Below are 13,444 nucleotides of genomic sequence, written 5' to 3'. Positions count from 1 at the left end.
AAACTCCTGACCTTCAAGGATTTGCATGCACAACAGTCTCTAGAGTTTACAGACAATGGTAGGAGAAATAAAAATACATCCAGTGAGCGGCAGTTCTATGGGTGAAAACTCTATTGCTGAGAGAAGTTAAAGGAGAATAGCCTGACAGATTCAGGCTGACAGAAAGGTGACATTAACTCAAATAACCACATGTTACAACAGCGGTGTGCAGAAGAGCATCTCTGAATGCACGACACGTCGAACCTTGAAGTGGATGGGTTACAGCAGCAGAAGACTACAAACCTACTTCCTGTACCTAATAAAGTGGCCACTGAATGTAATAATAAATAAATTATAAAATATATATATAAATTATAAAAGTATAATCACAATATATACTTGCTAGTTCAAAAGTTATGCATTATTGTACACTAAGGATTTAGGATGTACAATAGGATATACATTACTGTGCAAAAGTCTTGGGCACATCTATATAGCTAGAGTACCTAAGACTTTTGCACAATACTATAGATCTGTTGTCATTGCAAGTTGAAGAATGATAGTTAGGGTTGAGTAAAGTATTCTTAATTCAATTTGGTTAGGGTTATACAATAGATACGTGAGGTTAAACAACAAAGGTACTCTTACCTACTCTACATTTCTAGTTTTAATAGTTAAGTATTTACTGTGATTTTGCCCCAAACCAAATGTTATCATCCAAACAGTTTTTGACAGAACAGGGTAAATAATTATTCATAATTATCAATAGCGACTTCATAGTAAGACACAAATCTAGATAGATAGATAGATAGATAGATAGATAGATACTTTATTCATCCCCATGGGGAAATTCAACATTTTTTCCAATGTCCCATACACTTATTAATTAATAATTAATTATATAGCATTAATAATAGCTTTTAAAAAGTTCTTAAGTAGTTTACTTAAATACATTGAGTCCTAACCCCGGCACTTTAACATATCTTACTCCTGGCGGTTGAATTGTAAAGCCGAATGGCATTGGGGAGTATTGATCTCTTCATCCTGTCTGAGGAGCATTGCATCGATAGCAACCTGTCACTGAAACTGCTTCTCTGTCTCTGGATGGTGCTATGTAGAGGATGTTCAGGGTTTTCCATAATTGACCGTAGCCTACTCAGCGCCCTTCGCTCTGCTACCGATGTTATACTCTCCAGTACTTTGCCCACGACAGAGCCCGCCTTCCTTACCAGCTTATTAAGACGTGAGGCGTCCCTCTTCTTAATGCTTCCTCCCCAACACGCCACCACAAAGAAGAGGGCGCTCTCCACAACTGACCTATAGAACATCTTCAGCATCTCACTACAGACATTGAATGACGCCAACCTTCTAAGGAAGTACAGTCGACTCTGTGCCTTCCTGCACAAGGCATCTGTGTTGGCAGTCCAGTCTAGCTTCTCGTCTAACTGTACTCCCAGATACTTGTAGGTCTTAACCTGCTCCACACATTCTCCATTAATGATCACTGGCTCCATATGAGGCCTAGATCTCCTAAAGTCCACCACCATCTCCTTGGTCTTGGTGATATTGAGACGCAGGTAGTTTGAGTTGCACCATATCACAAAGTCCTGTATCAGTTTCCTATACTCTTCCTCCTGTCCATTCCTGACACACCCCACTATGGCCGTGTCATCAGCGAACTTCTGCACATGGCAGGACTCCGAGTTATATTGGAAGTCTGATGTGTACAGGGTGAACAGGACCGGAGAGAGCACGGTCCCCTGCGGCGCTCCTGTGCTGCTGACCACCGTGTCAGACCTACAGTCTCCCAACCGCACATACTGAGGTCTATCTGTCAAGTAGTCCACTATCCAATCCACCATGTGAGCGTCTACTCCCATCTCCGTTAGTTTGTGCCTAAAGATCTTGGGCACAAGATCTTCAACTAAATTCACGTGACTATAGGGACAGTTTAGTTTTACACGTGCACTGGAAATTGGAGTAATTAAATACTAATTTACTCACTTATCTATGAATTTAAACCAGAATCACAGGGGCTGGGAACCCAACTGAAGAGACGGAGGATGGGGTGGTTGGCTCACAAATAGAGAAAGCTTGTAGACAGTGTGAGAGGGAGGATAGGCAGGTGATAGATAAGGGATACGCTCAGACTGATGGTTTGAGATGTGTCTATTTTAATGCAAGAACAAAGCAGATAAGCTTAGAGCATGGATCAGTACTTGGAGCTATGATCTTGTGGCCATATGTGGATGGCTCTGGGGCAGGAATGGCTACTTAGAATGCCAGGCTTTAGATGGTTCAGAAAGGACAGTGAGGGAGGCAAAAGAGGTGGGGTGTGGCACTGCTGATCAGAGATAGAGTCATGGCTGCAGAAAAGGAGGAAGTCATGGAGGGATTGTCTACTGAGTTGCCGTGGGTGGAAGTTAGGAACAAGAAGGGGTCAATAACACTACTGGGTGTTTTTTATAGACCACCCAGTAGTAACAGGGACATCAAGGAGCAGAGAGGGAGACAGATTCTGGAAAGATGCAATAATAACAGGGAGGGAGCTTTTAATTTTCCCAATATTGATTGGCATCTCCCTGGAGCAAGGGATTTAGATGCGGAGGAGTTTGTTAGGTGTGTTCAGGAAGCCTTCCTGATAGGTAGATAAGCCTACAAGAGGAGACGCTGTATTGATCTGGTATTGGGAAATGAATCTGGTCAGGTGTCAGATCTCTCAGTGGGAAAGCATTTTGGAGATAGTGATCACAATTCTATCTATTTACCATAGCATTGGAGAGGGATAAGAACAGACAAGTTAGGAAAGCACTTAATTGGAGTAAGGGGAAATATGAAGCTATCAGGCAGGAACTTGGAAGCATAAATTGGGAACAGATGCTCTCAGGGAAATGTACGGCAGAAATGTGGCAAATGCTCAAGGGATATTTGTGTGGTGTTCTGCAATAGGCACGTTCCAATGAGACAGGGAAAGAATGGTAGGGTACAGGAACTATGGTGTACAAAGGCTGTTAAAAATCTAGTCAAGAAGAAAAGCTTACAAAAGGTTCAGAGAGCTAGGTAATGTTAGAGATCTAGAAGATTATAAGGCTAGCAAGAAGTAGTTTAAGAAAGAAATTAGGAGAGCCAGAAGGGGCCATAAGAATGCCTGGGTGGGCAGGATTAAGGAAAACCCCAAGGCATTCTAAAAGTATCTGAAGAGCAAGAGGATAAGACGTGAGGGAATAGGACCAATCAAGTATGACAGTGGAAATGTGTGTATGGAACTGAGGGAGATATCAGATCCATACTTAACAAATACTTTGGTTCAGTATTCACTATGGAAAAGGATCTTGGCAATAGTAGGGATGACTTACAGCAGACTGAAAAGCTTGAGCAGGTAGACATTAAGAAAGAGGATGTGCTGGAGCTTTTGAAAAGCATCAAGTTGGATAAATCACCAGACAAAATATACCTCAAGCTACAGTGAGCGGCAAGGGCGGAGATTGCTGAGTCTCTGGCTTCGGAGGTACCGTTGGATTGGAGAGTTGCAGATGTTGTTCCTTTATTCAAGAAAAGGAGTAGATATAGGCCAGGAAATCATAGACCAGTGAGTCTTACCAGTGAGTGGTTGGTAAGTTGATAGCGAAGATTCTGAGAGGCAAGACTTATGAATATTTGGAGAGGCATAATATTAGGAATAGTCAGCATGGCTTTGTCAAAAGCAGGTTGTGCCTTACGAGCCTGATTGAATTTTTTGAGGATGTGACTAAACACATTGATGAAGGTAGAGCAGTAGTGTATATAGATTTCAGCAAGGCATTTGATAAGGTACCCCATGCAAGGCTTATTGAGAAAGTAAGGAGGCATGGGATCCAGAACTGGCTTGTCCACAGAAGGCTAAGAGTGTTTGTAGATGGGTCATATTCTGCATGGAGTTTGGTGACCAGTGGTGTGCTTCAGGGATCTGTTCTGGGACACTTTCTCTCCGTGATTTTTTATAAAAGACCTGGATGAGGAAGTTGAGGGATGATTAGTAAATTTGCTGATGACATAAAGGTTAGGGGTGTTATGAATAGTGTGGAGGGCTTTCAGAGAATACAGTGGTACATTGATAGGATGTAAAACTGGGCTGAGAACTGGCAGATGGAATTCAACCCAGATAAGTGTGAGGTGGTTCATTTTGATAGGTCAAATATGATGGCAAAATATAGTTTTAATGGTAAGACTTGGCGGTGTGGAAGATCAGAGGCCAACCACTGAATTATAGACCATAATTTCTATAATTTCCTGGGCTATCTCTACTCCCTCTCTTGAATAATGGAACAATATCCGCAACCCCCCAATCCTACGGAAGCTCTCCCATCTCCATTCATGATGCAAAGATCATTGCCAGAGGCTCAGCTATCTCCTTCCTTGCTTCCTACAGTAGCCTGGGGTACATCTCTTGGCAGTGTGAAGGATCAGAAGGATCATGGGGTCCGAGTCCATAGGACACTCAAAGCTGCTGCGCAGGTTGACTCTGTGGTTAAGAAAGCATTGGCCTTTATCAATCATGGGACTGAATTTAGGAGCTGAGAGGTAATGTTACAGCTATATAGGGCCCTGATCAGACCCCACTTGGTACTGTGCTCAGTTCTGGTCACCTCACTACAGGAAGGATGTGGAAACCATTGAAAGGGTGCAGAGATGATTTACAAGGATTTTGCCTGGATTGGAGAGCATGCCTTATGAGAATAGGTTGAGTGAACTTGGCCCTTTCTCCTTGAGCGACTGAGGATGAGAGGTGACCTGATAGAGGTGTATAAGATGATGAGAGGCATTGATCGTGTGGATAGTCAGAGGCTTTTTCCCAGGGCTGAAATGGCTAACACGAGAGGTGCTTGGAAGTAGGTACAGAGGGGATGTCAGGGGTAAGCTTTTTATGCAGAGTGGTGAGTGTGTGGAATGGGCTGCCAGCTACTGTGGTGGAGGTGGATACAATATGGCCTTTTAAGAGACTCCTGGATAGGTACATGGAGCTTAGAAAAATCGAGGGCTATGGATAACCCTAGGTAATTTCTAAAGTAAGTACATGTACAGTACAGCATTGTGGGCCGAGGGGCCTGTATTGTGCTGTACATTTTCTGTGTTCCTAACTAAATTTACCAGCTCATTTATTGGCTAATCAGAATATTAAGTGGCAGAATTTAGCAGATGACAGAAGCATTTCCCTGGAGTAAACAGCAGCCTCAAAAACTGGTGAAAATTACAACCCAGTTTTGCTAATAGAACACTATACACATTACTGTGGCCCAAGTACTTAGACACCTCAGCTTTCCTATTTGGTAAAAAAAAGAGCAGCTGTATGGAAACATAGAAAACATCCTTCAGTTGGGTATAAACCTGACAACATGAGGAAAGGAAGAGATGATGTGAGTCTCAAAACAAACTTGGGTGCCACTCTGTCCTAAACTCCACTCCTTTAATTCTTTGAATCCTCCCCTGACCATATCCTATCGCAGCCGTCTTAGTCTGAAGCTAATGCATAGCCTAGTAGCCACTCTGCATCATCTGCAAATTTGTTGCCAATGGTGAATGAACATTTCAAATGATTCTTGTCAGAGTTGCTGTGGCCTGCTGCTGGGTCTGCTATGTTAAAAATTAATCCGCTCCAAACTAAAATCTGCACTAATGTATTCAGGTGTCTTGTATCCTTTATCATTATGGCGATTCCTCTCAAAATTCCTTACTACTATGTATGACCCTAATTATGGTTTTCATGCTCTTGGGAAATTAGTTTTATTCATTGTGAAAGATAAGGCAGTGTGAAAGATAAGGCAGTATGAAAGACAAAGGAGAGTTATTCAGTCACCAGGTGATTATAAACTGCAGGGTATTTGCTGCCAGCTAAAATCAACATCAGATGTGTCAGTCTCTTTCCCATACTACACTCACTGTTCCATGCGATATGGTGAGGTAACAGTTCTTTATGATGCATTTCCTCTTCTGCCAAACTTTCCTTAGCCTGAATGAGAAAACAATTTTATTAATAATATTGTTGCATTTTAATTATCTTTTAATCCAGAAATACATTTAATACATAAATACATATATGTAATAATGGGGTCAAAAATACACACTGAAAATGAGTGCTGTGATTGTGATGTGCAATTAACCCATGCGCCTTTGGTAAGGTTAGCACACACAAAACATTCATGCTAGGACGTCATTACATAATGCCACCAATTCCAAACTAACACTGTTATTTACTATCTTGGGAGAGGACAAAACAGTCCCAATTTAGTGAGTGGCCATAACCAGGTTAAGTTAGCCAATGCCAATTTAAACTGTGCCTGGATGTCTTAAAGGGGAAAGTAAACTGCAATGGCAGACACTGATAATGGTCATAGAGTACTACAGGACAGAAACAGGTGCTTCAGCACATCTTATCCTTGCCAAACTATTACTCCGGCTCATCCCATTGATCTGCACCATAGCACTCCATACCCTCTCAACCATGTACTTATCCAAACTTCAATGTTGCAATTGATGTTGCATCCAGCACTTGCACTGGCAGCACATTCTGCACTCGAGCCACCCTCTGAATGAAGAAGATCTTCATCAGGTTCCCCTTAAATATTTCACCTTTCACTCTTAATCTATGAACTCTAGTTGTAGTCCCATCCAACCTCAGTGGAAAAGGCTGCTTGCATTTATCCTATCTATACCCCTCATAATTTTGTATACCTCTATCAAATCTCTTTCCTCTTGCTAAAAGGGAATAAGGTTCTAACCTATTCAAACTTTCCCTATAACTAAGGTCAAGTCCCAACAACATCCCAGTAGATTTTCTCTGCACTGTTTCAATCTTATTGATATCTTTCCCATAAGTAGGTGACCAGAACTGCAGACAATACGCCAAATTAGAAATCTGAATTTAAAACAGAATCTACTGGAATATTCAGATGAGGGACTATCTAGGTGCCAAAAACCAGAATTAAAATTGCATTTCTGCAATGCAACTCTTGAAGGGTGGGTGTTTTGTGTTTGGACGTTGATGGGAGTTAGCTGGAAACATAGAAAACCTACAGCACAATACAGGCCTTTCGGTCCACAAAGCTGTGCCGAACATGTCCTTACCTAGGGTTACTGATAGCCCTCTATTTTTCTGAGGTCCATAGAGCTGTCCAGGAGTCTCTTAAAAAACCCATCATATCCGCCTCACCACTGCCGCCGGCAGCCCATTCCACACACTCACCACTCTCAGCGTAAAAAACTTACCCCTGACATCTCCTCTGTACCTACTTCAAAGCAACTTAAAACTGTGTCCACTCGTGCTAGCCACTTCAGCCCTGGGGAAAAAGCCTCTGACTATCCACATGATCAATGCCCCTCATCATCTTATACACCTCCATCAGGTCACTTCTCATCCTCCATCGCTCCAAGGAGAAAAGGCTGAGTTCACTCAACCTGTTCTCATAAGGCATGCTCCCCAATCCAGGCAACATCTTTGGAAATCTCTTCTGAACCCTTTCTATGGTTTCCACATCCTTCCTACAGTGAGACAACCAGAAGTGAGCACAGTACTCCAAATGGGGTCTGACCAGGGTACGATATAGCTGCAACATTACCTCTTGGCTTGAAAACTCTATCCCACGATTGACGAAGGCCAATGCACCATATGCTTTCTTAATCACAGAGTCAACCTGCACAGCAGCTTTGAGTGTCCTATCGACTCAGACCCCAAGATCCCTCTGATCCTCCACACTGCCAAGAGTTTTACCATTAATACTATATTCTGTCATCATATTTGACCTACCAAAATGAACCACCTCACATTTATCTGGGTTGAACTCCATCTGCCACTTCTCAGCCCAGTTTTGCATCCTATCAATGTTCTGCTGTAACCTCTGACAGCCCTCCACACTATCCACAACACCTCCAACCTTTGTGTCATCATCAGATTTACTAACCCATCAATCCACTTCTTCATCCAGGTCACTTATATAAATCACGAAGTATAGGGGTCCCAGAGCAGATCCCTGAGGCACACCACTGGTCACCGACCTCCAAGCAGAATATGACCTGTCTACAACCAGTCTTTGCCTTCTGTGGGCAAATCAGTTCTGGATCCACAAAGCAATGTCCCCTTGGATCACATGCATCCTTATTATGCCTCTCCAAATGTTCATAAATCAGGCCTCTCAGGATATTCTCCATCAACTTACCAACCACTGAATTATAGACCATAATTTCTATAATTTCCTGGGCTATCTCTACTCCCTCTCTTGAATAATGGAACAATATCCGCAACCCCCCAATCCTACGGAAGCTCTCCCATCTCCATTCATGATGCAAAGATCATTGCCAGAGGCTCAGCTATCTCCTCCCTCGCCTTCCACAGTAGCCTGAGGTACATCTCTTGGCAGTGTGAAGGATCAGAAGGATCATGGGATCCAAGTCCACAAGACGCTCAAAGCAGCTGCTCAGGTTGACTCTGTAGTTAAGAAGGCATACGGTGTATTGGCCTTTATCAATCGTGGAATTGAATTTAGGAGCCGAGAGGTAATGTTGCAGCTATATAGGACCCTGGGCAGACCCCACTTGGAGTACTGTGCTCAGTTCTGGTCGCCTCACTACAGGAAAGACTATAGAAGACATAGAAAGGGTGCAGAGCAGATTTACAAGGATGTTGGCTGGATTGGGGAGCATGCCTTATGAAAACAGGTTGAGTGAACTCGGCCTTTTCTCCTTGGAGTGACGGAGGATGAGAGCTGACCTGAGAGGTATATAAGATGATGAGAGGCATTGATTGTGTGGATAGTCAGAGGCTTTTTCCCAGGGCTGAAATGGTTGCCACGAGATGACACAGGTTTAAGGTGCTGGGGAGTAGGTACAGAGGAGATGTCAGGGTTAAGTTTTTTACATAGAGAGTGGTGAGTGCGTGGAATGGGCTGCCGGCAACAGTGGTGGAGGGTCTTTTAAGAGACTTTTGGATAGGTACATGGAACTTAGAAAAATAGAGGGCTATGGGTAAGGATAGTAATTTCTAAGCAAATGTTCGGCACAACTTTGTGGGCTGAAAGGCCTGTATTGTGCTGTAGGTTTTCTATGTTTCAATCTCGTCTGGTCCTGGTGACTTACCCAATTTGATGCTTTCCAAAGTCTCCAGCACATCCTTTTTCTTAATATCTACATGCTCAAGTTTTTCAGTCCACTGTAAGTCTTTCCTATAATTGCCAAGATCCTTTTCTGTAGTGAATACTGAAGCAAAGTACTCATTAAGTACCTCTGCTATCTCCTCCGGTTCCATTCACACTTTTTCACTGTCACACTTGATTGGTCCTATTCTCTCACATCTTTTCCTCTTGCTCTTTTTCTTAATCCTATCTGCCAAGGCCTTCTCATGGCCCCTTCTGGCTCTCCTAATTTCTTTCTTAAGCTCCTTCCTGCTAGCCTTATAATCTTCTAGATCTCTATCATTACCTAGTTTTTTGAACCTTTCGTAAGCTCTTCTTTTCTTCTTGACTAGATTCACAACAGCCTTTGTACACCACAGTTCCTGTACCCTACCATCCTTTCCCTGTCTCACTGGAACATACCTCTGCAGAACTCCACATAAATATCCCCTAAACATTTCCCACATTTCTTCTGTACATTTCCCTGAGAACATCTGTTCGCAATTTATGCTTCCAAGCTCCTGTCTGATGGACTCATGTTTCCCCTTATTCCAATTAAACGCTTTCCTAACTTGTCTGTTCCTATCCCTCTCCAATGATATGGTAAAGGAGATAGAATTGTGATCACTATCTCAAAAATGCTCTCCCACTGACAGATCTGACGCCTGACCAGGTTCATTTCCCAATACCAGATCAAGTACCGCCTCTCCTCTTGTAGGCTTATCTACATATTATGCCAAGAAACCTTCTTGAACACACCTGACAAACTCCACCCCATATAAACCCCTCAGTCTAGGGTCATGCCAAATGTTATTTGGGGAATTAAAATCTCTCACCACAACAACCCTGTTATTATTACACCTTTCCAGAATCTGTCTCCCTATCTGCTCCTCGATGTCTCTGTTACTATTGGGTGGTCTATAAAAAACACCCAGTAGAATTATTGAGCCCTTCCTGTTCCTAAACTCCACCCACAGAGACTCCGTAGACAACCCCTCCATGACTTCCTTCTTTTCTGCAGCCCTGACACTATCTCAGATCAACAGTGCCACGCCCCCCCCCCCATCTCTTCCTGTCCTTTCTGAAACATCAGAAGGATATCCCACCTTTTAGACATGGCCTTAATTGACCAAGTTAAGGACAGATATTCTCTGCTCAGTTTCCTAGGAAGTTCCAAAGCAGAGGGTTAAGCTATATTGAAAAGTGGTAAGAAACAACATCAACATCAGGGCTCAAGCTCCAAAGGGATGGATGCAAGAAATCTGATGACTTTACAAGGGCAGCAGGGAAACAGAAACACCTCCACCAAAGAGTTCTCCTCCAAGTCAATCTCTATCCTAAATTTTCATACTATTAGTCCTTCATTGTTGCCAGGTCTAAATCCAATACCTCTCAAGCCATTGAAACTATGGAGTATCTTCAGTAGTAAGTGAAGGTGACTAAACCTGCCACGGTAGAGGTTAGCACAACACTATTACAGCTTGGGGTGTTGGAGTTCTGAGTTCAATTCTAACACCATCTGTAAGGATCTTGTATGTCCCTCCCCTTAAATGAGAAGGTTTCCTCTGGGTGCTCAATTTTCTCTCACGATCCAAAAACATTCCAGTCGGTAGGTTAATTGGTCATTGTAAATTGTCCTGTCATTAGACCAGGGTTAAACAGTTGGGTTGCTAGGCTGGAAAGGCCTGTTCAGCGCTTGTAAAACACCTTCTCAATGGCAAGTTCAACATGTTGTCTGTATTCTCTTAAGTACTATAAGGAAAGGATGCACAATGAAATGGTTGGTGCATTGGCAGACAATGCCTAAGATTATCCATGTAAAGCAATGCAAGGGAGTTGACCTCCAACCCTCTACATGTTCCACTTGATCTGGTATTGTGAAGTGAACCTGGTCTGATCTCAGTGGGAGAGCATTTTGGAGATAGTGATCACAATTCTATCTCTTTTGCCATAGCATTGGAGAGGAATAGGAACAGACAAGTTAGGAAAATGTTTAATTGGAGTAAAGGGAAATAGAAAGTTATCAGGCTGGATCTTGGAAGCATTAATTGGGAACAGATTTCTCAGGGAAATGTATGGCAGAAATATGGCAAATGTTCAGGGGACATTTGTGTGGTGTTCTGCATAAGTACGTTCCAATGAGACGGGAAGGATGGTAGGATACAGGAACCATGGTGTACAAAGGCTATTGAAAACCTAGTCAAGAAGAAAAGGAAAGCTTATGAAATGTTCAAAAAACTAGGTAATGGTAGAAATCTAGAAGAAGGAGCTTAAGAATTAAATTAGGAGAGTCAGAAGGGGCCATGAGAAAGCCCTGGTGAGCAGGATTAAGGAAAACCCCAAGGTATACGACAGGTACGTGAAGAGCAAGAGGATAAGACGTGAGAGAATAGGATCAATCAAGTGTGACAGTGGAAAAGTGTGTATGGAACTGGAGGAGATAGCCCAGATAGTTAATGAATACTTTGCTTCAGTATTCACTATGTAAAAGGATGACTTACAGGGGATTGAAAAGCTTGAGGATATGGACGTTAAGAAAGAGGATGTGCTGAAGCTTTTGGAAAGCATCAAGTTGGATAAATATCCGGGACGAGATGAGATGTACTCCAGCCTACAGTGGGAGGTGAGGAAGGAGATTGCTGGGCCTCTGGCAATCATCTTTGCATCATCAATAGGGACAGGAGAGGTTTTCCAGAGGACTGGAGGATTACAGATGTTGTTCCCTTATTCAAGAAAGGGAGTAGGGATAGCCCAGGAAATTATAGACCAGTGAGTCTTACTTCAGAAGTTGGTAAGTTGATGGAGACAGGATTTATGAACATTTGGAGAGGCATAATATGGTTAGGAATAGTCAGCATGGCTTTGTCAAAGGCAGGTTGTGCCTTACGAGCCTGATTGAATGTTTTAAGGATGTGACTAAACACATTGATGAAGGTAGAGCAGTAGATGTAGTGTATATGGATTTCCGCAAGGCATTTGATAAGGTACCCCATGCAAGGGTTATTGAGAAAGTAAGGAGGCATGGGATCCAAGGAGACCTTGCTTTGTGGATCCAGAATTGGCTTGCCCACAGAAGGCAAAGAGTGGCTGTAGGTGGGTCATATTCTGCATGGAGGTTGGTGACCAGTGGTGTGGCTCAGGGATCTGTTCTGGTACCCCTTCTCTTCATGATTTTTATGAATGACCTGGATGAGGAAGTGGAGGGACAAGTTAGTAAATTCGCTGATGACACAAAGGTTGGGGGTGTTGTGGATAGTGTGGAGGGCTGTCAGAGGTTACAGTGGGACATCGAGAAGATGCAAAACTGGGTTGAAAAGTAGCAGATGGAGTTCAACCCAGATAAATGTGAGGTGGTTCATTTTGGTAGGTCAAATAAGATGGCAGAATATAGTATTAATTGCAAGACTCTTGGCAGTGTGGAGGATCAGAGAGATACTGGGGCCCCGAGTCCTTAGGACACTTAAAGCTGTTGTGCAGGTTGACTCTGTGGTTAAGATGCCATACAGTGTATTGGCCTTCATCAACCGTGGTATTGAGTTCAACAGCCGAGAGGTAATGTTACAGCTTTATGGGACTCTGGTCAGACCCCACTTGGAGTACTGTGCTCAGTTCTGGTCACCTCACTATAGGAAGGATGTGAAAACTATAGAATGGGTGCAGTGGAGACTTACAAGGATGTTGCCTAGATTGGAGAGCATGCTTTATGAAAACAGATTGAATGAACTCGGCCTTTTCTCCTTAGAGAGGCGGAGGATGAGAGGTGGCCTGATAAAGGTGTATAAGAGGCATTGATCGTGTGGATAGTCAGAAGCTTTTTTCCAGGGCCGAAATGGCTAGCACAAGAGGGCACAGTTTTAAGGTGCTTGGAAGTAGGTACAGATGAGATGTCAGGGGTAAGTTTTTTTTAATGCATAGAGTGGTGAGTGCATGGAATGGGAGCCGGCAATGGTGATGGAGCAGGATACGATAGGGTCTTTTCAGAGACTTCTGGATAGGTACAGGGAGTTCAGAAAAATAGAAGGCCATGGGTAACCCTAGGTAATTTCTAAGTAAGTATATGTTCAGCACAACATTGTGGGCCGAAGGGCCTGTATTGTGCTGTAGGTTTTCTATGTTTCTATGTCTTTGCTTGGAGCATGAAGCCAATTTTTTTCTGAGCATAGGTAGTGTCTATCTCAACTTCTTGATCCACCTCAACTTATAGACCCAACACCCAACATTTCCACTTCTACTGCAGCATAAGCATAGTCCATTAGATATGTGTGTGCTAAGGTGGAATTGCAGACATATGATCTGAAAGCTCAGACTATTCCACTTGCAGACCG

At 43.0% G+C, this 13,444-nt stretch overlaps 1 protein-coding gene across 1 annotated transcript in view; it reads right to left on the bottom strand.

Moving 5' to 3' along the window:
- unm_sa1614 (un-named sa1614) overlaps nt 1-13,444 on the bottom strand; it is a 151,533-nt gene that overhangs the window by 54,155 nt on the left and 83,934 nt on the right. The window contains exon 11 of the mRNA XM_073062174.1: nt 5,896-5,965. Within this exon, the coding sequence (XP_072918275.1) occupies nt 5,896-5,965 (70 nt within the window). The remainder of the gene's footprint in view (nt 1-5,895; nt 5,966-13,444) is intronic.

Source organism: Hemitrygon akajei, chromosome 11, assembly GCF_048418815.1.
Source record: "Hemitrygon akajei chromosome 11, sHemAka1.3, whole genome shotgun sequence".
NCBI lineage: Eukaryota > Metazoa > Chordata > Chondrichthyes > Myliobatiformes > Dasyatidae > Hemitrygon > Hemitrygon akajei.
The sequence above is the reverse complement of the archived record's forward strand: the minus strand, read 5'-3'. Positions and strand labels throughout refer to the sequence as shown.